At 46.3% G+C, this 25,454-nt stretch overlaps 1 protein-coding gene across 4 annotated transcripts in view; it reads left to right on the top strand.

The window, feature by feature from the left end:
* CDC42BPB (CDC42 binding protein kinase beta) overlaps positions 1-25,454 on the top strand; it is a 118,574-nt gene that overhangs the window by 18,950 nt on the left and 74,170 nt on the right. For all 4 annotated transcript variants that reach the window (XM_039462792.2, XM_039462790.2, XM_039462791.2 and 1 more), the window contains exon 2: positions 23,529-23,620. In XM_039462792.2, the coding sequence (XP_039318726.1) occupies positions 23,529-23,620 (92 nt within the window). The remainder of the gene's footprint in view (positions 1-23,528; positions 23,621-25,454) is intronic.

Here is a 25,454-nt window from a genome sequence, read left to right as displayed (position 1 = left end):
CCCCTGCGGCAGAGGGTGTAGTGAGCCGAGATCACACCACTGCACTCTGGCCTGGGCGACAGAGTTAAGACTCCGTCTCAATAAATAAGTAAAATAAGTAAGTCAAGATTTTTAATGAGAAATTAATGTTGAAATATGGTTATTGCGTGCATCGAGGATTGTAATTTTTGTCTTTGGCTATTTTTTAATTGTTTATATTACTATACCAGCTATTGAATTATATATGCATTCCCAGAATAAAACACGGTTAGCTAGCTAATGGCATTTAATTCTCTAACTGCACAGTTGAGCCTGTTGTATGCATGATTTTTTTAGTTATTTTTTTTAAACCTATAATCCTGAATGAGGAGTAGGCTATAGATAAACTGTTACTTTAACTTTTTTTTTTTTTTCTTGAGATGGAATCTTGCTCTATTGCCAGGCTGGACTGCATTGGCATGATCTTGGCTCACTGCAACCACTGCCTCCCAGGTTCAAGTGATTCTCCTGCCTCAGCCTCCTGAGTAGCTGGGACTACAGGCACATGCCACCACACCCAGCTAATTTTTGTATTTTTAGTAGAGATGGGGTTTCACCATGTTGGTCAGGCTGGTCTCGGAACTCCTGACCCTTGTGATCAGCCTGCCTTGGTCTCCCAAAGTTCTGGGATTACAGGCGTGAGCCACCGTGTCTTGTCAGTTTTAACAGTTGTGTGTTATCTTTGGAATATTTTGGTGTCAGAGTTGTGGTAGTTTTAGGAAAAATTAGGAAGCATTCAGTCTTGTGTTCAATACTTTTTTATTTTATCGTATTACTAGTTTTTGTGACAGAAGCACGGTGGCATGATCACGGCTGACTGCAGTCTTGACTTCCCGGGCTCAGGTGATCCTCCCACCTCAGCATCTCGAGTAGCTGGGACTTTGGGTATGCACTACCACACTAGGCTAATTTTTGTATTTTGGTACAGATGAGGTTTTGCCATCTTGCCCAGTTTGGTCAAACTCCTGAGTTCAAGTGATCCTCCTGCCTTGGCCTTCTGAAGTGCTGGTGTGTTGCAAGTGTGAGCCACTATGCCTGGCCTAATTTTTAATATTTTGTAGAGATGAGGTTTTACTGTGTTGCCCAGGCTGGACTCAAATTTCTGGGCTCAAGTGATTCTCCTGCCTTGGCCTCCCAAAGTGCTGGAATTACAGGTGTGACCCACCATGCCTGACGCCTGAAAAATATTTTAGAGAGTGAAGTTTTAAAGTATTCATTTATAAAACCACCTGAGTACAGTGTTTTCCAGTGGGAGATATTCTTGAACTTCTAAATACTTTCCAAAGTTAATATTCTGTAATAGGCTTTTTTGTTGATTTTGTAATTAGTCTTTTAGAAACACCATCCATTTAATCAATAATTTCTGGTTTATAAACACAAAGTTGTAAGTTTGGTGTAAGCATTGAAAACCAATAAAAAGCACTTATAATAATTATGGATTATGGTAATATTTCAATCCCTGAGCCCCGAGTCCTGTGTCTGGACCCATAGGGGAGGCAGTTGGATTCAGCGCTGCCTTTGTGGGAGAGGAAGGGGCCGAGGGGTTGCTCCTCTCTGTCTGGCTTCTTCCTTGCTTCTGGGTCACACTCAGCCTCCCCTGTGTTAGGTTCACATCAAGTCCTTGATGATTTGCTAGAGTTTTTTTCATGGGACGTGCGAATACATATATGTTTGTTGTATGTAGTATATGTACGTTATGTATACGCACCCATGTGTGATTACATAGTGTTAATTTTTCCCCCATGTGGATTGAGGATGGCAGTCTTTCCAAGCTGCTGAATGTCTAACAGTGTCTTACTGTGCCTGGTTTACTGGTGGTTTGTGTGGCCGAATGGGAGCTAGGGGGCTGAAGGATCTTGAGGGACATGCCGCTCCCTGGTGGCGCCGCTGAGGAGGTGGGGAAGGTGGCTGTAACACCAGCAAAGACACTAACTGGAATTCCTTAGTGTTCTGCTCACTGAGGTGTCTATTTCCTCAGCGTCAGTTCTCTATGCACCTTGGAACTTTTCCTTTCAATTATTTTTCTTCTAAGATTGTTAATCCTCAGTTGTCCATTTTGCCATGGATTATTTATTTATTTATTTATTTTTTTGAGACGGAGTTTTGCTCTTGTTACCCAGGCTGGAGTGCAATGGCGCGATCTCGGCTCACCGCAACCTCCGCCTCCTGGGTTCAGGCAATTCTCCTGCCTCAGCCTCCTGAGTAGCTGGGATTACAGGCACACGCCACCATGCCCAGCTGATTTTTTGTATTTTTAGTAGAGACGGGGTTTCACCATGTTGACCAAGATGGTCTCGATCTCTCGACCTCGTGATCCACCCGCCTCGGCCTCCCAAAGTGCTGGAATTACAAGCTTGAGCCACCGCGCCCGGCCGCCATGGATTATTTTTAAAACTTCCCTAAAAATAGTGTAGAATTCATTGCTAGTTGCCCCTGTTGAAGGGTGATCATTTTGAATACTGCTAGATCCTCAGTTGATCAGATTTTGTAGTTTTTCTCCAACAGCATTTTAATAATGATTGTCTTGTAATATAAGTAAAACTTCATTTAATATTAAAGAAAGAAACTTTAAAAATACAGGTTATTCTGAATTAATATCCCTTTCATAGTCCCCTCCACATCCCTTCTCTTTTCTTTTCTTTTTTTTATTTTGAGATGAGCCTTGTTCTGTCACCCATGCTGGAGTATAGTGGCACGATCTCAGCTCACTGCAACTGCTGCCTCCTGGGTTCAAGGGATTCTCCTGCCTCAGCCTCCCAAGTAGTAGCTGGAATTACAGATATGCATCACCACACTTGGCTAAGTTTGTATTTTAGTAGAGACGGGGTTTCATCATGTTGGTCAGGCTGGTCTTGAACTCCCAACCTCAGATGATGCACCGTCTCAGCCTCCCAACGTGCTGGGATTACAGGTATGAGCCCAACACCTGGCCTCTACATCCCTTTTCTTACAGTTTATTTTTTCCCTGCTGCGGTAATTTCTGTTGTTGATTGTATTGCAAGTTTAATGATGCTTAAACTACTATATTTATAATTTGGGAGAAATATTCTCAGTAAAATGAACTTTAAATGTTTTCATTTTTCCCATTTTTTAAATGTGTATTTTTTAAAATGAGATAAGATCTCACTATTGTGCCCAGGTTGGTCTCAAACTCCTGGCCTCAAGTGATCCTCTCACCTTGGTCTCCCAAAATGCTGGGATTGCAGATGTGAGCCATCATGCCTGGCCTTAAATGTTTTTATTTTTATTTATTTATTTATTTTTTTTTTGAGGCGGAGTTTTACTCTTGTTACCCAGGCTGGAGTGCAATGGCGCGAACTCGGCTCACCGCAACCTCCGCCTCCTGGGTTCAGGCAATTCTCCTGCCTCAGCCTCCTAAGTAGCTGGGATTACAGGCACACGCCACCATGCCCAGCTAATTTTTTTTTTTTGTATTTTTAGTAGAGACGGGGTTTCACCATGTTGACCAGGTTGGTCTCGATCTCTCGACCTTGTGATCCACCCGCCTCGGCCTCCCAAAGTGCTGGGATTACAGGCTTGAGCCACCGCGCCCGGCATTAAATGTTTTTAAAAATAAAGTTTGGGCCAGGCGTGGTGGCTCATGCCACCTAGTACTTTGGGTGGCCGAGGTGGGCAGATCACAAGGTCAGGAGTTCAAGACTAGCCAGGCTGGTGAAATCCTGTTTCTACTAAAAATACAAAAATTAGGGGAGAAATCCAAGATGGCTGATCACTAGCAGCTCGGGATTGTAGCTCCCAGTGAAAACGCAAAGAACGAGAGGACGCCACACCTTCACATGAATTCTTATTGCTCTCGCACCAGGAGATTCCCAGCGGAGGAGCCCCACGAGTCGCCAGCGCGACTCTTGTGACCGGCGAGGCGGTTTTGCCGGCGCCTCGGAGCGTCGGTTCTTGGTGCAGAGTCAGAAAAGCACCATCAATCTTAACGCCGCTGATTTAGTTGGCGCAGTGGGTTGCTCAGATTTCGGCGCTGAGAATCAGTAAGTTGGATGTCCACTCAGAAACCCAATTACAAAGACGGTAATTATAAAGACCACAGATGGATAAATCTACAACGAAGGGAAGAAAACAGTCAAAAAAGACTGAGAATACCCAAGATTAGAACGCCTCTTCCTCAGCAGGGGATCCCAGTTCCTCATCAGCAACGAAACAAGGCTTGATGGAGAACGAGTGTGTTCCAATTACAGAAGCAGGCTTCAAAATGTGGATAATAAGAAACTTCTGTGAATTAAAAGAACTTGTTCTAACACCATCTAAAGAAACTAAGAACTTTGAAAAAAGGTTTGACGAAATGTTAACAAGAATACACAATTTAGAGAGGAAAATAAGTGAATTGATGGAGCTGAAAAACACAATACGAGAACTACGTGAAGTATGCACAAGTTTTAACAGCGTAATTGACCAAGCAGAAGAAAGGATATCAGAGGTCGAAGACCAACTCAATGAAATAAAACTAGAAGACAAGATTAGAGAAAAAAGGATAAAAAGGAACAAGCAAAGTCTCCCAAGAAATACGGGACTATGTGAAAAGACCTAATCTACGCTTGATAGGTGTACCTGAATGTGACGAAGAGAATGAATCCAAGCTGGAAAATACGCTTCAGGATATTATTCAGGAAAATTTTCCCAACTTAGTAAGGTAGGATAATATTCAACTCCAGGTAATACAGAGAACACCACAGAGATATTCCTCAAGAAGAGCAACTCCAAGGCACATAATCGTCAGATTCACCGGGGTTGAAATGAAGGAGAAAATACTAAGGGCAGCCAGAGAGAAAGGTCAGGTTACCCACAAAGGGAAGCCTATCAGACTTACAGCAGATCTCTCAGCAGAAACCCTACAAGCCAGAAGAGAGTGGGGACCAATAATCAATATCCTTAAAGAAAAGAACTTTCAACCAAGAATTTCACATCCAGCCAAACTAAGCTTCATAAGTGAAGGAAAAATAAAGTTTTTTGTGAACAAGCAAGCACTCAGAGAATTCATCACCACCAGGCCTGCTTTACAAGAGCTTCTGAAAGAACCACTACACATAGAAAGGAACAAACAGTATCAGCCTTTCCAAAAAATACCAACAAGTAAAGAGCATCAATATAATGAAGAATTTACATCAACTAATGGGCAAAATAGCCAGCTAATATTAAATGGCAGTATTAAACTCACATATATCATTATTAGTTCTAAATTTAAATTGACTAAATTCCCCAATTCAAAGACAGACAGGCAATTTGGACAAAAAACTAAAACCCATCGGTATGCTGCATCCAGACCCATCTCACATTCAAGGATTCACAAAGACTCAAAACAAGGGATGGAGAAAGATTTACCAACCAAACAGAGAGCTAAAATAAATAAATAAAAAGCAGAAGTTAAAATTTTTGCCTCTGATAAAATAGTCTTTAAAGCAACAAAGATCAAAAGAAGCAAAGAAGGACATTATGTAATGATAAAAGAATCAATGCAACAACAAGAAGAGTTAAAGATCCTAAATATATACGCACCCAATACAGGAATACCCAGACATACAAGACTTATAAAGAGACTTAGACTCCCACACAATAATAGTGGGAGACTTCAACATTAATATTAGACAGATCAATGCGACAGAAAATTAACAACGGTATCCAGGACTTGAACTCAGATCTGGAACTAGTAAACGTAATTAACATTTGTAGAACTCTCCACTTTACACAAAATATACACTCTTATCAGTACCACATCATATCAACTTAGAAGTTTAAACGAAATGTTGGTTGGCTCCTTGTTTGTTATTCTCTTCCCTCATTTTCTTTCATGTCTCCATTATTAAGGACAATTATAGGCATACCCATATTTAGACTGCATTCTAGCCCGGGCAACAAAGCAATACCCCCATTCTCTCTCCCTCTTCGTCTTTCTCTTTCTTCCTCTTCTTTATTCTTTTTCTTTTTTTATTCTTCTTCTTCTTTTTTTCTTTCTTTAAAAAAAAAAAAAATTAGCCGGGTGTGGTGGCATGCATCTCTAATTCCAGCTACTCAGGAGGCTGAGGCAGGAGAATTAGTTGAACCTGGGAGGCAGAGGTTACAGTGAGCCGAGATTGCACCACTGCACTCTGGCCTGGGCGTCAGAGCGATACTCCTTCTCAAAAAAATTAAAATAAATAATGTTTGGTGTGGAGAATTTTAACTTAACATTTTCCTAAAACATTCTCCAGTACCACATATGAAAGGAAGACTCGGATAAACATTTTAACAGTGAGAGAATCGCCATGATAGACCTTTTAAAAGTTCAGTCCTACGTGCCTGTATCAGATGCAGGAGATGGAGACAGATACGGTATGCTGAATACTGAAGCTGTTTACCACGGCAGCTTTGCACAATCTGTACAGAAGTTTTACCAGTTCATAAAACTGCTTTATGACCCCGAAGGAATGCCAGAAATAAAACAAACACACCCACAGCAAATACACCAGATGTGGGGCTGATTTTCCTGCCACGATGCACTTCCAGTGAGGAAACTGCTGTGTGGTTTGGGGCAGGAGCTTGGAGTGATTTGGATTCAGTCTTCCTGTTTTGAGTATTTGTAAAAGGAAACTAATTTTCCAAAACTTCTAGCTAGTAACCCATGTCACTCAGCCATCCTCTATTTAAATACTATTGAAAATAGTGGTGAGCTCATGTATGAAAATGTCCTTCTTCCTTTTTTGGAGTGTTTTGAGTTTTTCATATGGTTATATTCTTATTTGTATAATGAGTATTAATAAAAGTGATAGTAATTGGTAATATGTCTTACTCAAATTTCAAAATTTTACATTTCAAATACATTTAGAAGTAGAGAGTATAGAATAATGAACCCCTAGTTCCAAGTTATTAGCTCAGAGTCAGTTGTATTTTGCTTTTATCCCTTTTCCCCAAAAAGGATTATTTTAGGAAAATCCCAGAAATCTGTCATCTCATTTGTAAATATTTCAGTATGTGCCTCAAGAAGATAAGGGCTTTTTTTAAAAACATAGCCATAATAGTATGACATTGAAAAAAATAAGAGTAATTTCTCAATATCATAAAATAGTCATTGTTTAAATTTCCTTTAAAAAAAAAAATTTGGGCCGGGCGCGGTGGCTCAAGCCTGTAATCCCAGCACTTTGGGAGGCCGAGGCGGGTGGATCACGAGGTCGAGAGATCGAGACCATCCTGGTCAACATGGTGAAACCCCGTCTCTACTAAAAGTGCAAAAAATTAGCTGGGCATGGTGGCACGTGCCTGTAATCCCAGCTACTCAGGAGGCTGAGGCAGGAGAATTGCCTGAGCCCAGGAGGCGGAGGTTGCGGTGAGCCGAGATCGTGCCATTGCACTCCAGCCTGGGTAACAAGGGCGAAACTCCGTCTCAAAAAAAAAAAAAAAAAATTTGGATTTGTGGCTGGGCACAGTGGCTCACACCTGTAATCCCAGCACTTTGGGAGACTGAGGCAGGTGGATCACTGGAGGTCAGGAGTTCATGACCAGCCTGGCTAACATGTCAAAAGTCCGTCTTTACTAAAATATAAAAATTACCCAGGCACGGTGGCATGTGTCTGTAATCCCAGCTACTTGAGAGGCTGAGGCAGGAGAACTGCTTGAACCCGGGAGGTGGAGGTTGCAGTGAGCCGAGGTCGCACCACTGAACTCTATACTGGGTAACAGAGCGAGACCCCGTCTCAAAAAAAGTGGGTTTGTTTTACAGGAGCCTGCCCATGGCATTTGGATTTTATACCTCCTCAATCTCTTTAAAATCTGTGGATTTTTCTCCTTCCATTTTTTTCTCTGTTTGCAGTTTATTTGTGGAAGAATCAGGGCATTTGTCCTGTCCTGTTCAAAAGTTTTAACTGGTTTTTAGTGTTTTCCTAGCTGGACAAATTTGGCATTTGACAAATGATTCCTATACTATGGGCCCAGTGTATTTTGTGGGAAACAAACTACTTGGGGATTAACTTGGTGTAAAAAAAAAAAAGTAGGCATTTCTGATTTCATTTCAAATGTTGCAGTGGTAAGGTACGTTCCAGTCAGCACTTGGCGAGGCCTGAGGCCCAAGAGTGCGCCCATGCCAGGGTGCAGGGAGGCTAAGAGGTGTGTTATTGCCTCCCTTCTCATTGGTCCTTGTGGGTGGGCATGAGAGGCTGGATCTGACTGACTTGTCACTCTGAGACAGCAGAGGGGGACAAGGAGAAGTGAACGAAATACGTGTTGCTTCTCCAGGCCTTCATGTCAGAAGCACCTTCCACTCCCCTGAGGACAGAAGGCTGGCTGCTGGCTGGTGCTCTCGGCTCCCTGTGCGGCTTGCCGGCTGAGGTCGCCCTGGGCTTGGGGTGTTTTCCTTAACGTGAATGAATGAATGAAGGCAGATCTTATGGTAACATGATAGTTGTTCACTGGAGGCACTTTGGAGTTGACATTAATGAGGACTCCATTTTTTAAAATGTGATCTTAAGCTTTTTGATTTTTTAATTGAAGTTTAGAAAAATTAGTTGATACTTGTCTATCTGTGTAAGTGAGGCTGTGCTCTCTGGTACATCAGCCTTTTAATTTGTTTCTCAAATCCAACTCTTAAAAATCCAGCTCTTTTTAAAAATTTTTTAAAATTTATTTATTTATTTTAAAGATAGGGTTTCACCATGTTGGTCAGGCTGGTCTTGAACTCCTGACCTCAGGTGATCCGCCTGCTTTGGCCTCCAGAGTGCTTGTATTACAGGCGTGAGCCACCACGCCCCGCCAAAAATCATAAGTCAGGACTGGGCGCCGTGGTTCACACCTGTAATCCTACACTTTGGGAGGCCAAAGCGGGTGGATTGCCTGAGTTCAGGAGTTCGAGACCAGCCTGGGCAACACAGTGAAATCCTCTTTCTATTAAAATACAAAAAATTAGCTGGGCATGGCGGTGTGCACCTGTAATCCCAGCTATTCGGGAGGCTGAGGCAGGAGACTCATTTGAACCCAGGAGGCAGAAGTTGTAGTGAGCCAAGATCGTGCCACTGCCCTTCAGTCTGGGTGACAGAGCAAGACTCCATCTCTGAAAAAAAGTCAGACCGGTTGGGCATTCTATCTGCAAATCAGGCTGCACAGACGCTGGGCCTTGGCACTGGTAGGAGCTCCAGGTACTTCCTGCTGAGAGCATTAGGGAAGGGACTGCGTGTGGGTGCCTGCAGCTGAATACCAAGTTCATCTGAAATCGGAAATCGCCAGACATTCTGGAAAAGTACAGTTTTCATAATCAAATAAACACTGGTAATATAAATCTTGTATTTTTACTGCAGCACTTGTTTAAGAAGAAGCACTTTTGACAGCTCTTTGAGCTCGTGAAAGGAAATGCAGACTGCGCAAAGCTAGATGCCCTTTTGCAAAATGTTAAACATTTGCTGACCTTGCCGTAAAGTTTTATTGATTATTTGGAAAGCTCTTTTCATTTGTTGTTTTTAGTGCTCATCGCTAGGTGTCTGGTGAAAAGCGTAGTTTTCCTGGCTTACCAAAGACTGTCATGAAATCAGAGGAACATTTTCAAGGCCTATGTGAAACCATCCTTCCTTCCTGCTCATTACTGCCTTTACTTGGGGATGGTGAGCCAAAGATGATGAGACAGGAGCACATGACCGTCTTTCTCTGCTTGGTGTCTGGCTCACGTTCTTTCGTATTTCATTTCTTTTATGCCGGCATTTTTATACTGAAAAATATCAGCATAGAGGTTTTTTTTTTTTAATTTTTAAAAAAGTAACTCAGAAATGCTTAGGTTCAGTTGGTTATGTGACATATTTGAGTTGGGTAGTGTGACACCCAGTCTGAACACTTTTTTTTCTTTTTGGTAGAGACAGGGTCTCACTGTGTCCCCCAGGCTGGAGTCCCGTGGCTCAATCTTGCTTCACTGCAATCTTTACCACCTGGGCCCAAGCCATCCTCCCATCTCAGCCTCCTGAGTAGCTGGGACTATAGGTACATGCCACCACACTGGCCTAATTTTTGTGTATTCTTTTTGTAGAGACGGGGTTTCACTGTGTTGCCCAGGCTGATCTGGAACTTCTAGGCTCAAGTGATCCACCTGCCTCAGCCTCCCAAAATGCTGGGATTAGAGGTGTGAGCCAGCCTGAACACTTTTTTTGTTTTGTTTTGAGATGGCGTCTCACACTGTCACCCAGGTTGGAGTGCAGTGGTGCAATCTCAGTTCACTGCAACCTCCGCCTCCCAGGTTGAAGTGATTCTCCTGCCTCAGCCACCAAAGTAGCTGGGACTACAGGCGTGCGCCACCATACTCAGCTAAGCTATTTTTATATTTTTAGTAGAGACAGGGTTTCACCACGTTGGTTGGCGAGGCTGGTCTGGAACTCTTGACCTCAGGTGATCCACCCACCTTGACCTCCCAAAGTGCTGGGATGACAGCCACTGCCCCTGGCTCTAGACAGTTCACCTTAAACTAAAATGATACTTGCTGCATGTACTGTCAGTTCTTCAGAGATGGTACTAATTATGACATTAGAAGCAGCTGGTAGGCCGGGCGCGGTGGCTCAAGCCTGTAATCCCAGCACTTTGGGAGGCCGAGGCGGGTGGATCACGAGGTCAAGAGATCGAGACTATCCTGGTCAACATGGTGAAACACTGTCTCTACTAAAAAATACAAAAAAGTAGCTGGGCATGGTGGCACGTGCCTGTAATCCAAGCTACTCAGGAGGCTGAGGCAGGAGAATTGCCTGAACCCAGGAGGTGGAGGTTGGGGTGAGCCGAGATCGCGCCATTGCACTCCAGCCTGGGTAACAAGAGCGAAACTCCGTCTCAAAAAAAAAAAAAAAAAGCAGCAGCTGGTATTTTACTGTGCTGAAAAAAGGCTAGACTTTTCTGAATTCACAGCAGTGGCACAAAGAAATTGGAAAATACACTGTCTACTAGATGATTAAGTTAAGAGCAAGAAGAAAAATGAGTGGAGTTAATCACCAAACACTTAAGCAGAACCCAATGGCTCACTCCTGTAATCCCAGCATCTTGGGAGGCCAAGGTAAGAAGATCCTTTGAGCCCAGGAGTTTGAGACTAGCCTGGGTAATATGCAAAACCCCATCTCTGCAAAAAATAGAAAAATTGACTGGTGTAGTGGCTCACGCCTGTGATTCCAGCACTTTGGGAGGCCTAGGCAGGTGGATCACGAGGCCAGGAGATTGAAACCATCCTGGCCAGCATAGTGAAACCCCGTCTCTACTAAAAATACAAAAAAATGTACCTGGGCATGGTGGTGCACATCTGTAATCCCAGCTACTCGGGAGGCTGAGGCAGGAGAATCCCCTGAACCCGGGAGGCAGAGGTTGCAGTGAGCCAAGGTCGCACCATTGCACTCCAGCCTGGTTACAGAGTGAGACTTCATCTAAAAAATAAATTAATTAATTAAAAAAAAATAAATAGCCAGGTATGGTGATGTATGCTTGCAGTCCTTGCTATTTGGGAGGCTGAGGCAGGAAATTTGTTTGAGCCCGGGAGGTGGAGGTTGCAGTGAGCTGAGATTGTGCCATTACACTCCAGCCTGAGTAACAATAAAAAGAAAACATGTATATGAATGTGGGCCTTCTGTTTTCCATTTGCTTATTTATCAGAAGAGGATAATATGTATCCTGTGTAACATCTCTGATCCACATGTAGATGTTCAGAAAGTGGAAGCTGCTATTAGCAATGGGTCGGTTTAATATTTTATCAAATATTTAGGGTATAAGAGAATAAAAAGTAAATTAAAAGTATTAAGAGATCCCGCCCTCTCATGCCTGTCAAATAGGAAGGACTATGTTATAAGCTTGAAGTAATCCTATGAGGTTGGTGGATATTACATTTGGTTGCTAAAAATTCCCCACATTACTAATTACTGAAATTAAGTTGCCTTCCTTTGAACTTGTATTTACTGATGCTTTGCAAACTTTTTGCTTTCTTACATTCCAAACTCTACTTCCTTTCTTAATGCAGTTTCTGGTGTAGATACCATTTAGTCACTGTACTTTGTTACAAGTGCTGTGACCACTGTCTTCTACAAGTGTGTTAGCAAGTCTCGGTCTCAAGGGTCAGGGAGCCAGGAGGAGTAAGTTAGGATGGACTCTTAACAGAGTTCTAGAGGCCAGAACAGTGGGGCTTCTTTCTGTCCTTCCGTCTCAGTCAAACAGGCAAGTGCAAGGCCTTCCGGGAGGAAGATGTGTAGACAGTTCCCTTCCTGGCTGTTCACGTCCTCCTTCCTGTCCTGGCAGTCCCAGCTCAGCTTGGAGTGTGGGAGAGCGTCTCTGTGTATATTTAGGATGCCCTGGCATTGTACTAGGAAGGAGTGAGGATTCATCCTCCATTTCTCATCCTGCTCCGGTGCAGCAGCTGAGCTCATTTCCCGAATTCCTGTTCCTGCGGCTGGGGTGGGCAAGCCCCATCAGTGCTGCTGGTGTGCAGGGTCCTGCCCAGCTAGTATGGGGGCTTCCTCTGGGACCACAGGTTGCCTGGCACAGTGTGTTGCCTTTTGTCTCTAAGGTAACTAAATTGAATGCTAAGGGTAGAATTGATCTGTGCATTATCTTAAATACCTCTGGTGAGCTGCAGAATCTGCCTGTCAGAATATATATATATATATATATATATATATATAATGTAATCCCAATAGTTGACTTTATTAAAGTGTGTATGTTTATGAAGATATTTTCTTTGTCAAAACTAGTTTTTACTCACAATTCAGTTAAAAAATAGGAAAAAATTAAGAAAAACTAGTGAGTAAAATTAATTTTTTTTTTGAGTCAGAGTTTTGTTCTTGTTTCCCAGGTTGGAGTACAGTAGTGCTGTCCCAGCTCACTGCAACCTCCACCTCCTGAGTTCAAAGAGTTCTCCTGCCTCAGCCTTCTGAGTAGCTGGGATTACAGGTGTGTGTCACCATTCACAACTAATTTTTCTGTATTTTTAATAGAGATAGGGTTTCGCCATATTGGCCAGGCTGGTCTTGAACTCCTGACCTCAGGTGATCTGCTCACCTCAACCTCCCAAAGTGCTGGAATTACAAGTGTGAGCCACCACACCTGGCCAAAATTATTAATTTCTAGCAAAGGAAGAAAATTAGCATCAGGTGTAGTCAGTGGTTCATGCCTGTAATTCCAACGCTTTGGGAGGCCAAGGTGGGAAGATCACTGCAGCCCAGAAGTTTGAGACCAGTCTGGGCAACATAGTAAGACCCTGTCTCTTCAAAAAATAAAAAATTAGCCGCATAGTAATGCACACCTGTAGTCTCAGCTACTTGGGAGACTGAGGTGGGGGGATCACTTGAGTCCGGGAGATCAAGGCTGCAGTGAGTGAGCCGTGATTGCATTACTGCCTAGGCGGGGACCCTGCCTCAAAAAAAAAAAGAAAAGAAAAGAAAAAATAGCTGTGTCTGTGGGTTGCTGCTTTTTTCATGGTGTGGAAATGGACAATTCTTAAGAGAATGAGTGTGGACGGGTGTGGTGGGGCCTGAGGAAGGTGGGTGGGCCTGTTCCAAAGAGACAGCCTCCCCCCTCCCCAACAGATGCAGCAAACACCAGTAATGCTTGTTTTCTGGAATCAGCTGTATTCTGGCAATTGCTCATTGAAGCTTGGGGCATTTATTTTGTCACTCTAGAATTGAATTTGTGCTTTATTGTTAGCACTTAAGCCAGTGAAAGTGGACTAGTCTACAGCCTCTGTGATCTCTGGGCGATACCCATCCCTGCCCAAGCTGGATCAGTTGATGAGCATGACGTGAGCACCCGTGGAGAATGGGTCAGCTTTCCCTCTCTTCCAAGATGAGTGGTTTGTTGTTGTTGTTGTTGCTGTTTTTAAACAAAACCTTTGGTGAAAATGATTTCCAACATCTCCCAGTGTGGTGGCCTGCTCCTGTAGTTCCAGCTACTTGGAAGACTGAGGTGGGAGGATCCCTTGAGCCCAGGAGGTCGAGAATACAGTGAACCGTGATCGCATCACTGTGTTCCAGCCTGGATGACAGAGCGAAACCCTGTCTCAGAAACAACAGCAACTAGAACCTTCAGGGTTCTCTCTTCTGTCTCCACCCACCTCTCTCATTCTCAAAAGGCTAATCAGACTCTGTACCCTGCCTCCCTCAAAACTGCTGCTTTTGTCAGGGCTACCTACAGTCTCCACATGGCAAAAGCCAGTAGCTAATTCCTGGTTGTCATCCGCCTTCCAGGATGGAAGTCCTGGCTTTCTCTGCACCCTGCTGGCTTCTCTTCCCCGCAGTCTCCTCATATTGAAGTCCCCCAAGGTACAGCCCCCAGCCCCTCCCCTGTCTCTGCTGACTTCCTGGTGACCACATGCACTACCAGCTGTACACTGGGCACCGTGGGCTTCTCCCTGGAACCGCATTGCCTGTCCAGCTGCTTCCCTGCCACTCGGTCCACCAGCCTCTGTCAGCCTTCCCTGTCTCCATGCCGGCACCTCCAGCGTCCTAGTGCTCAGCCAGTGCTCTGTGCGACTGTCACCCTGCACACCCCACCAAGCAGGAAATCTGCTTGCCCAACCTTCAGGAACAGCCAGGATCTCACTTGTCTGCTCTCCAGACTGCTGTCACCTGTACCGTCGGCCCTCACCCCACCCCACTCCTCAGGCTTTCTCTGACTCAGTCCGTGTCTCACTTGTCTTTTATATCCGAGTGTTCTTAAAGGGCTGCCTTTTTAATCCTCTGGAGTCTCAGGTTGCATTAAGTTAAAATTTAATGTTCTTTTCATAACATTGCACTTCCTGATTATCAGCCTGTGTGCCAGAGCTCCTATTTAGAGAACTGTATTTGGGGTTAAGAGGGCTTGTTGGAAGGGTCACTCTTCTCAGGCGCTCGATTCCTGATGAGAGGAGTCTGTGGCTGGCTCCCTGCGAAAGCAGTGTTCTGTCATCTTACAAAAGAGCTTAGTTATTGTGAAACAAAGAAAACACATTTTGTGTAACTTGAACACATTTTTCTAAAACTTTGCGATAGGTACTAATTGTCCTGCATTAGCCACCTGAACTGTTAAGAATAAATTCCGAGCTTCTGGAGCTGTGAACTCACTCCAGGGTAGTCCTGTGAAAGTACCTGCGTACTCTTACTCATGGCACCTGCCCTGGCCTCTCCTCTCACAGGGTTTCAGCATGTGCCCCGTCCTCTCTGGCTGCACTTCCTGGTCCCTGAGGTGCTGTTCTGGCCCCTTCTCCCTCCGCAAGAGGACCGGATGCATACACATCAGGGCTCCTGGGCCCTTGCACACATCCACACCTTCTCTAGCCTGGCCTCTGGCCCTGGGCTCTCCGTGTAGGTCTTGCTGGGCCGTCAGTAGGGGCCTCCCCTGCAGCCGCCCCACTCCAGCAGCTACAGAGGTGCTGCTCCAGGCAGGTGTGGGTCCTGCCGTCCCTTGAAGGGACAGAGGAGTAGCTGGCAGTTGCAAGGAGAGGACCTCAGGAGAGAATCAGGCTGTGGGTGGAGTTGACTACTCACTGGGGGACAAGATGTGTGTCCCTTGTGTCCTCTGCATGTCACTTGGTCTTTGGGGCCCTGTTCCTTCATTAGTAAAAGGTATTATTCATAATAGATAACTTGTTAGATTGTTTCTAATTCCAAATGTATTGATTGTGGCCACAAAGCAGCTGAGGCCCAGACAGGAGTGGCATGGATGAATGGAACTGTACAGGGGGAGGCAGAGGGCTTCTGCCAAAGGGGGGAAAGCAGGACTCTCCTCCGCCTGCCTCAGGCTTCTGCTCTTGACACCATCCTGTTTCCTCAGACTCTCCCACCCCAGGCACTCCTTAGCTGGTCTGATCTTGTTTGATTTCATAATGATTTTCTGTCAGTTTCAGGCAAAGATCCTCCCTCCACCTGCAATTCTTCTTGGCAAAGCTTTTCCTATTTAAAGGGAGCACTGGGCTTCCATTTTCCCTAACAGTTTGACTCTTATATCTGTCAGTGGTTACACTTGATGGATTAATCCATTGTTTTTTAGAGCAGGCATCCCCAAACTTTTTACACAGGGGGCCAGTTCACTGTCCCTCAGACCGTTGGAGGGCCGCCACATACTGTGCTCCTCTCACTGACCACCAATGAAAGAGGTGCCCCTTCCTGAAGTGCAGCGGGGGCAGGGGGGGAGCGGATAAATGGCCTCAGCATGTGGCCCTTGGGCCGTAGTTTTTGGACGCCTGTTTTAGAGCATCAAAAGAAGTTCTTTAGGGGACAGTCTAGGATATGAGGAATGAAGAGATTGATAAGGAGAAAATTTCTCCTAGTAAAAGTGAAGCTGTCTATAGACTAAAGCTTTATTTAGCCTTTTGGCTGGAAAACATCCCGGGATGTTTAATATCCTCATGTTAGGAGGGACGTGAGCTCTTCGTATAGAAAAGACTGCTGTTTCATGATGACTCCTCATGAATTGCCCGGTGCTGTAGACACAGCCAGCTGTGCTTACGGGGTCCTGTCAGCATGCCAGGTCCGGGGGAGTGGTGGTCAGCCCTGCCTTAGAGTCCGATGAGGAAGACAGGACGAGTTGGCTTTGTGATGGGTGAGGGATGTGGGCTCTGCAGGAGGAGTCTGAGATGATGCCCAGATGCTGAGGCTGACGCTGCAGGTGATGGTGTGGGCGATGCAGGGCCTGCTGGACAGGAGCCTCCCAGTCGCTGCAACGTGGAGCCTCATGAGTGCTGGCCAGTCGGCCTGCCCCAGTTGCTGAGCTTCTGGGTGCCTGTGTCTCTGGGGACTCCAGGGCAGCCAGGTGTGGTATCCCACGCCTGTAATTCCATCACTTGGAGAGGGCAAGGTGGGAGGATCACTTGACCCCAGGAGTTCTAGACCAGCCTGGGCAACACAACAAGATCCCGTCTCTACAAAAAATAAAAGAATTAGCTGGGCATGGGAGCACGCCTCTGGTCCCAGCTACTGGGAAGGCCAAGGCGGGAAGATCACTTGAGCCTGGGAGGTGGAGGCTGCAGTGAGCTGTGATCACTTTGCTGCACTCCAGCCTGGGCAGCGGAGCAAAACCCTATCTCAGAAACAAAGAAACAAATGCCCTGCATCCTCCCTGGAAGCTGTGTCTCTAGCTGCCTCACAACAGGCAGCTGCTCCCTGTTCTCACCCCTCACCTCTCTCCACCCCTGTGGAAGCTGGTGGTTTCGAAGTGATCACTTTTTGAAAATATAAAACAGCATTAGGGTCCTGTAAGAAAAATCAGTCTGGTCTCTTTACCGTCTCAGACTCTGTAGCGCTGACTACGTGATGTAATTGGATTCCTTTGCCCCAGGCGCTGCTCCCCTCCCCACCCCAAGCTCCTGTTCTCCCGGCCTCTCCCACTGTGCTGCACAGCACCCCATTCCTCAAGCTGCTGTGGCCAGAACCCTAGTGCTTATCCTGGAATCTTCTTTCTGCATCCCATGTCATGGTCCACTCTAGTCCAGCACACATTAGATGTGACCTCTTCCTCCTCTGCCCCTGGGACACTGTCACCATCGTTTCTAAGCCACCATTGCTGTCTTAATGGGGCGATGGTGGCAGCATCCGGTGGACTCTTCCTACTTGCCCCTCTTAGTTTTCCAAATAGCAACAACTGAACTTGTAGAAGTATTTTTAAAACATTTTTGCAACAGTTTGAAAGTTCAGGAAAGAACTCTCCTCCCCCAACCATTTGCCCTTGAATACTTTGGCGCAGGGGTCCCCAAACCCCAGGCCACGGACAGGTCCACGGCCTATTAAGAACCGGGCCCCACAGCGGGAGGTGAGTGGCAAGAGGCCAGTGAGCGTTCCCACCTGAGCTCCATGCTTAGATCAGCATGGCATTAGATTCGCATAGGAGCACAGACCCTGCTGTGAACTGTGCATTCGTAGGATCTAGGTTGGATGCTCCTTATGAGATTCCAATGCCTGATAATCTGAGGTGGGATAGTTTCATCCCCAAATCATCACATCTCCCCCGCCCCCCTACTGGTCTGTGGAAAAATCATCTTCCATGAAAGTGGTCCCTGGTACCAGAAAGGTTGGGACCACTGCTTTAGCATGTGTTTCCTACAGACAGGGGCATTCTGCAGTAACCAACAAAATCCGGAGTGTAGCATTGACACATTGCTGTAGCTAACCTTCAGATTCCACAGAAGCGTTGCAGATTTTCTCATACTCTGCTTTGTAGCAGAGGGGTCCTCTGCAGAGCCACACACAGCATGACATTTTCCTTTCTGTGTGATTTGACGTTCATGACCTTGACACTGCTTAAGGTTTCTGGGTGGTGATTGGAGACTGTTCTTAGTTTAGGTTTGCCTGGGTTTCTTGGTGGTTGGATTTGGGTTGTGGATCTTTGGCAGGAACATCGCAGAAGTGAGGCTGTGTTTCCCCACTGGTGTCCTGTGGGATGGTGTGGTTTCGCCTCCTCACATAACTGATGCTGGCTGCTCTGATTACTTGATTTCAGGTGGTGTCTGCCTGACTTCACTGTAAAGTCACCGTTTTCCCTTTGTAATTGATAGGTATTTGTTTGGATGTACTTTGAAACTATATAAATATCCCATTTCTCATCAGATTTTAAAATTGTGTGTATTAATGTCAGTGCAGACTTCTGATTTCCTGGTGTTTTTGTTTTGAGACATGGTTCTCACTTTTTTTTTTGAGACGGAGTTTCGCTCTTGTTACCCAGGCTGGAGTGCAATGGCGCGATCTCGACTCACTGCAACCTCCGCCTCCTGGGTTCAGGCAGTTCTCCTGCCTCAGCCTCCTGAGTAGCTGGGATTAACAGGCACGCGCCACCATGCCCAGCTAATTTTTTTTTTTTTTTGTATTTTTAGTAGAGACGGGGTTTCACATTGTTGACCGGGATGGTCTCAATCTCTTGACCTCGTGATCCACCCGCCTCGGCCTCCCAAAGTGCTGGGATTACAGGCTTGAGCCACCGCGCCCGGCCGGTTCTCACTTTTGTCCGGCCTGGAGTGCAGTGGTACAGACACAGCTCACTGCAGCCTCCACCTCCTGAGCTAAGTGATCCGCTCACCTCAGCCTTGAGAGTAGCTGGAACCACAGGTATGTGCCACCATACCCTGGTTAAGTATTTTATTTTTTGTAGAGATGGAGTCTTGTTGTGTTGCCCAGGCTGGTCTTGAACTCCTGGGCTCAAGCAGTCCTCCTGCCGCAGCCACCTTGCTGAGTGCTGGGATTTCAGGCATGAGCCACTCCGCCCAGCCCTGTTTTATTTAATAGGTTATAATCTGTGACTGTATTTATTTTGAGCACATCTTCAATTCTGGGCACTGGATGCTGTAGGCTCACCTTGCGGTTTCCTAACCCAGCTCTGGAGTTGCCTGAGGAGCCCAGTCTTTTGCTGGAGAATGGACTTTAGGGACCCCAGTCTGCATTGGGTGTGCATGTAGCTGAACTGCTGCTGCTCCCCAGCCCTCTCTGTAGACAGAGCTAGGACTCATATATGTCTATATTTATCTCTATATCTGTCTGTCTGTAATGAAACTGAGTTCAGACTGATAACCTCCGATTCTAACCCAGTTCTGTGCAGTTAGTTGATTCTTGTTTTCTTCCTTATCTACAGCTCCTCTCTCTGACAGCTCCATCATCCTAAATGTTGCTTATTTGATCAGTCCTCCTGTAGATAACAGGAGGACCGTAACCCCCACCCCAGCTGGTTCCCAGGCACTGATGTCCTCCTCACTCCATCCCATGCCCAGCCAAGCCTGGGGAGCCCTGACTCCCTGTTTCCTGTTGAGCTCTGCCTGAATCGGGTGCTGGAGGGAGGCTGCAAGGCTGGGAGGTGGGTGGACAACTTGTGGCTTTCTGCCTGCTCCCTCTTCCAGTGACACCCTAGCAGTACCATCCTGGCAGGGAAGTTCCTTCTAGCAGACAGCCACTGGTGCCAGTTTGGAGTTTCCCCACACTAGCAGAAGAGCCTTGCCACGGTTGCCTCCGAGAGCCCAGGGTCAGCTGGCTGCATTCCTTCTAGACCAGGCGTCCCCAAACTTTTTTACACAGGGGGCCAGGCCAGTTCACTGTCCCTCAGACCTTTGGAGAGCCGCCACATACTGTGCTCCTCTCACTGACCACAAATGAAAGAGGTGCCCCTTCCTGAAGTGTGGCAGGGGACCAGATAAATGGCCTCAGGGGGCCGCAGTTTGGGGACGCCTGTTCTAGACACTGAGGGCCCAGCCTGTGGGGCTGCCTTTGAGCTCAGAGACCCAGTGCCGGCCGGTAGCACCCCATCCTCAGGGGTCGAGTTTCAGCTTACAGGCCCCTTTGCCCAGCTTTCTAAGTTTTAAAAATTCCAGCCTCATCTTTCGTTCCCTGATCCTAAGGGCAGCAGTTGCTTTCTGGATTTGCCATCTCCGTGGCATTTCCATGTGCCCTCTTTACATCTTAGTGACCTAGTTGATGGTGATTTATGTTAAATGTTCTGTCTCCACCTCTCAGCACCTGGGTTAGCAGGCTGCTCCTCCACTGCGATGCGGCTTGCATTTCTAGTCGTAGCTGCTGTGGTCTTAATTATTCTTTGTTTTTGTTTTTTGTTGTTGGGTTTTCTGAAACTGAGTTTTGCTCTTGTTGCCCAGGCTGGAGTGCGGTGGTGAGATCTCGGCTCACCACAGCCTTCGCCTCCTGGGTTCAAGTGATTCTCCTGCCTCAGCCTCCCGAGTAGCTGGGACTACAGGCACCTGCCACCATGCCCAGCCTAATTATTTTTATACACCAGCACAAAATTGTTACTGTTCCCAGAGCAGTTTGAAAATATTTTTGAAAAATAATGTTTTCTCTCAGGCTTTTCCTTCTGGGCCCTTCTGTCCTCTGCCCTCTGATTTGGGAACTTGCTTCGGCGTGCACGCGGGTCTCCTACCGATGCTTTCGTGGTTTGCCTTTCGAAGCCTTCACCTCAGGCTGCCTCCACGTTCCTCCCACTCCCAGCCTGGCCCCATCATCTGTGTCTACCGCTTTAGGGAGATGCGTACAGAACTATTAAAACACATAGTTAACAAAGCGTGTCTTATCAAAAGAGTAGTGGGGAAACTTGACAAGGAAGTTCAGGTGACTTGAGAGTAATTAATGTGGAAAGAAAAGAGGACATTCAGGGCACAGCCTTGATACCAGCTGCTCCCTGCGTCTCATCTGCCTTTGTCTTCACTGGTTTTTGTTCTGTTTTGTTTTGTTTTTTTTTGAGGCAGCCTTACTCTGTCACCCAGGCTAGAGTGCAGTGGTGCAGTATCAGCTCACTGCAACCTACCCCTCCCACGTTCAAGTGATTCTCGTGTCTCAACTTCTCGAGTAGCTGTGACTACAGGCAAGTGCCACCATGCCCGGTTAATTTTTTGTGTTTTTAGTATAGACGGGGTTTCACCACATTGGCCAGGCTGGTCTTGAACTTCTACCCTCAGGTGATCCACCCACCTCAGCCTCCCAAAGTGCTGGGATCGCAGCTGTGAGCCACCATGCCTGGCAGGAGATGCATTTTGGAAGGCAAACTGGGAACCATGAAATATGTTAGTGCCCTTTGGAGAGTCCTGGAATTTTATCCTAAAACTTAAAATAGTTACAAAGTTGGTGTGCATGAAAATGTTCATCACAAATATATTTGGCGTAAGAAAATAATTTTTATTCTCCTAGTATATAAGGATTGTAAAAGAAAAACTTTTAAAAGTTAAAAAAAAAAGTTGTTTTTGAGAGTCTTGCTCTGTTGCCCAGGCTGGAGTGCAGTGTCGTGATCTTGGCTCACTGCAGTCTCTGCCCCCAGGGTTCAAGCCATTCTCCTGCCTCAGCCTCCTGAGTAGCTGGGACTCTAGGCGTGGGCCACCAGGCTCAGCTAATTTTTGTATTTTTAGTAGAGACAGGGTTTCACCATATTGGCCAAGCTGGTCTCAAATTCCTGACCTCGTGATCTGCCCGCGTTGGTCTCCCAAAGTGCTGGGATTACAGGCGTGAGCCACTGTGCCTGGCCCAGATGGCCTTTTAAGTTTCAGCTCAAGGGTTCTCTTCAGCCCACCCACCCTCTCTCCCTCCCTCCCTTCCTTCTGCCTGCCAAGAGGCCAACCACAGCATACGCATCAGTTGCTCTCTCAGTAGATATTCACCTGTTGGCTTTGATCAGGAGACTTGTGTGTGATGATATTTGCTGTAATAGATACTGAAGTATATACTGTTGTGCGTTGCATAATGGTGGGGATACCTTCTGAGAAATGCATTGTTAGGTGATTCTTGTCATTGTGTGAACATGACAAGACTACTTCACAGACTTAGTTGGCAAAACCTCCTCAGATGGCAAAACCTACTAGGCCACATGGCACAGCCTACAGCTTCCAGGTTACGCACCCGTGCAGCGTGCGGCAGTTCTGAACACTGGAAGCAACTGTAGCACGTGGTTTTTGTGTAGCTACATTTGATTGATTGATGATTGATTGATTGATTGATTGATCGATCGATTGGAGATAGAGTCTTGCTTTGTTGCCCAGACTGGAGTGCAGTGGTAGAATCTTGGCTCATTGCAACCTCCGCCTCCCGAGTTCAAATGATTCTCTTGTGTCAGCCTCCTGAGTAGTGGGGATTATAGGCACCTGCTGCCACACCCAGTTAATTTTTGTATTTAGTAGAGAGAGGGTTTCACCATGTTGGATCAGGCTGCCCTCAAACTTTTTTTTTTCTTTTCTTTTTTTTTTTTTTTGTTTTGAGACAATCTCACTGTCACCAGGCTGAAGTGTGGTGGCTTGATCTTGGCCCACTGCAGTCCCCGCCTCCCTGATTGAAACCATTCTTCTGCCTCAGCCTCCTGAGTAGCTGGGAGTACTGGCTTGCGCTACCGCGCCCAGCTAATTTTTGTGTTTTTCAGTAAATACGGGGTTTCACCGTGTTGGCCAGGATGGTCTCCATCCCTTGACCTCATGATCCACCCGCCTTGGCCTCCCAAGGTGCTGGGATTACAGGTGTGAGCCACCACACCTGGCCGTATATGTGTATCTAATCATAGAAAATATTTGGTAAGGCCGGGCGCGGTGGCTCAAGCCTGTAATCCCAGCACTTTGGGAGGCCGAGGCGGGTGGATCACGAGGTCGAGAGATCGAGACCATCCTGGCCAACATGGTGAAACCCTGTCTCTACTAAAAATACAAAAAAACTAGCTGGGCGTGGTGGCGCGTGCCTGTAATCCCAGCTACTCAGGAGGCTGAGGCAGGAGAATTGCCTGAGCCCAGGAGGCGGAGGTTGCTGTGAGCCGAGATCGCGCCATTGCACTCCAGCCTGGGTAACAAGAGCGAAACTCCGTCTCGAAAAAAGAAAATATTTGGTAAAAGTATAGTATTACCATCTTATGGGACCACTCCTGGCTATCTGGTCCGTCATTGGCTGAAACCAAGTTATCAAGTGCGTGACTGCAGTTGCTCAGGATCAATATCCATGTCATTCATATAAATGCTAACATTCCAAAAGTTGTCAGATAGTAAATATTTTTAAATATAAACATTTTTTAAAAGTATAACACCCCAATCAATAAAATTTTTATATAGTATCAACTGATTAAATTTTTGGTTTTACTGTTTTTACTTGTAGCTAAACCATTTACACAGCTGGTGAAAGAAATGCAGCTTCATCGAGAAGACTTTGAAATAATTAAAGTAATTGGAAGAGGTGCGTTTGGTGAGGTAAGGTGAACTTCATTTTGTTAACTTTGCCTAAATTGCCAAAACATCAGCAGCTTCCATTTCACCTTTTTAATGGACCTATACACTGATTTTGGGATGAGGTAATTGGTATCCTTTGGAGAGTTCGTTTTTTCTTCTCTCTTTCTGAGAGGAGGTTTCACCATGTTGCCCAGTCTGGCCTTGAACTCCTGGGCTCAAGTGATCTTCCCCCTTCAGCCTCCTGAGGAGCTGGGGAGAAAATGTGAACGATAGAATGAAGAGAAAGAAAACCCAAAAGCTTCTGACTGGTGAATTTCCCAAGATATTGTTGGGACCAAAAATAGTTTCTTCAGATGTAGTTTTTTTGTTTTTTGTTTTTGGTTTTGTTTTTGAGTCAAGAGTTTTGCCCTTGTTGCCCAGACTGGAGTGCAGTCGTACAATCTCAGCTCACTGCAACCTCTGCTTCCCAGGTTCAAGCAAGTAGCTGGGATTACAACCACTTGCTCAATTATAATTTTTGCCTCAGCCTCCCAAGTGGCTGGGATGACAACCATGTGCCATGATGCCCAGCTAATTTTGTATTTGTAGTAGAGGTGGGGTTTTACCTGTTGGTCAGGCTGGTCTTCAACTCCTGACCTCAGGTGATCTGCCCACCTCAGCCTCCCAAAGTACTGGGATTACTGGCATGAGCCACTGTCCTCTGCCTGTTTTTGTTTTTGTTTTTTGAGATGGGAGTCTCGCTCTATCATTTAGGCTGGAGTGCGGTGGCACAATCTTGGCTCACTGCAACCTCTGTCTTCTGGGTTCAAGCGATCCTCACGCCTCAGCCTCCCAAGTAGCTGGGACTGCAGGTGCTGACACCACGTCCGGCTAATGTTTATATTTTTTGTAGAAATGAGTTTTGCCATGTTGGCCAGGCTGGTCTCGAACTCTTGGCCTCAAGTGATCCAGGCCTCTCAAAGTGCTGGGATTACAGGTGTGAGCCACCGCGCCCGGCCTTCTGACATAGTTTTAAAAACTCCATTTGTTAACTGAATTTTGGCTTCTTTGCATTTTCTAAAAACACAGAGAGGGTTGAGTAGCAGCTGTTTTCATGCTCTGTAGCTTGCTTGCCATTGACACACCTGTGTGGCTCTGGGTCTGTTTGGCTTTGCCTAGGGGAGGAGGGTCAGCCACCCGGGAGCAGCTGGAGAGGCTCACCAGGTTCCTTGTATGTGGCTGGGAGCCCTACCCTGGGAGGCCCATGGCACGGTGTGGCCTTGCCATCCGGGCCGTCTTCGCAGACCTGCCTTGGCCTTGCAGGACGGTTCTGCCAAGACCAAGGGAGAGATCAGGCTCCCTCAGAGGCTGTGGGACTACCTCGGGTGTTTTGACAGTGAGTTGCCAGAAGAGCTTTGCTTTTTAAATGGTGCAGTGTCTTCGCACCTGTGCTGAGGTTTGATCTAAGCTCTCAGCTGGGGAACTGTGCGTATTTGTTCACTGAGGAAAATCAAATCAGAAAACACACTATGTCTCCTCCCAGCAGCAGGTGCACTCTGCCCACAGCAAACCTACTAGACACCGTTACAAAGTGAGGTGACTTTTGCTGTGCAGGGCGCACATTTTCCAGTGTGTAGACGGGAAAGAAGGCAAAACAGTACCGTAGGGAAATAGCCCACCTCTTTCAGCAGCATCCCATGAGTGAGTCTCATCAGAGGGATGGGGGAGGAGAGCAGCCCCTCCAAGGCCCGTCCCAGGGTGACCAGTGCTCCCAGTTTATCTCAGTACAGACCCTGGATCCAGGCCTCACCAGCCAAAGTCAGTTTATCAGGGACCGGGATGGGACACAGAGTTTGTTTGTTTTGTTTGAGACAGG

This window comes from Saimiri boliviensis, chromosome 2, assembly GCF_048565385.1.
Source record: "Saimiri boliviensis isolate mSaiBol1 chromosome 2, mSaiBol1.pri, whole genome shotgun sequence".
Lineage (NCBI taxonomy): Eukaryota > Metazoa > Chordata > Mammalia > Primates > Cebidae > Saimiri > Saimiri boliviensis.
This window is presented reverse-complemented; position numbering and strand designations above follow the sequence as displayed.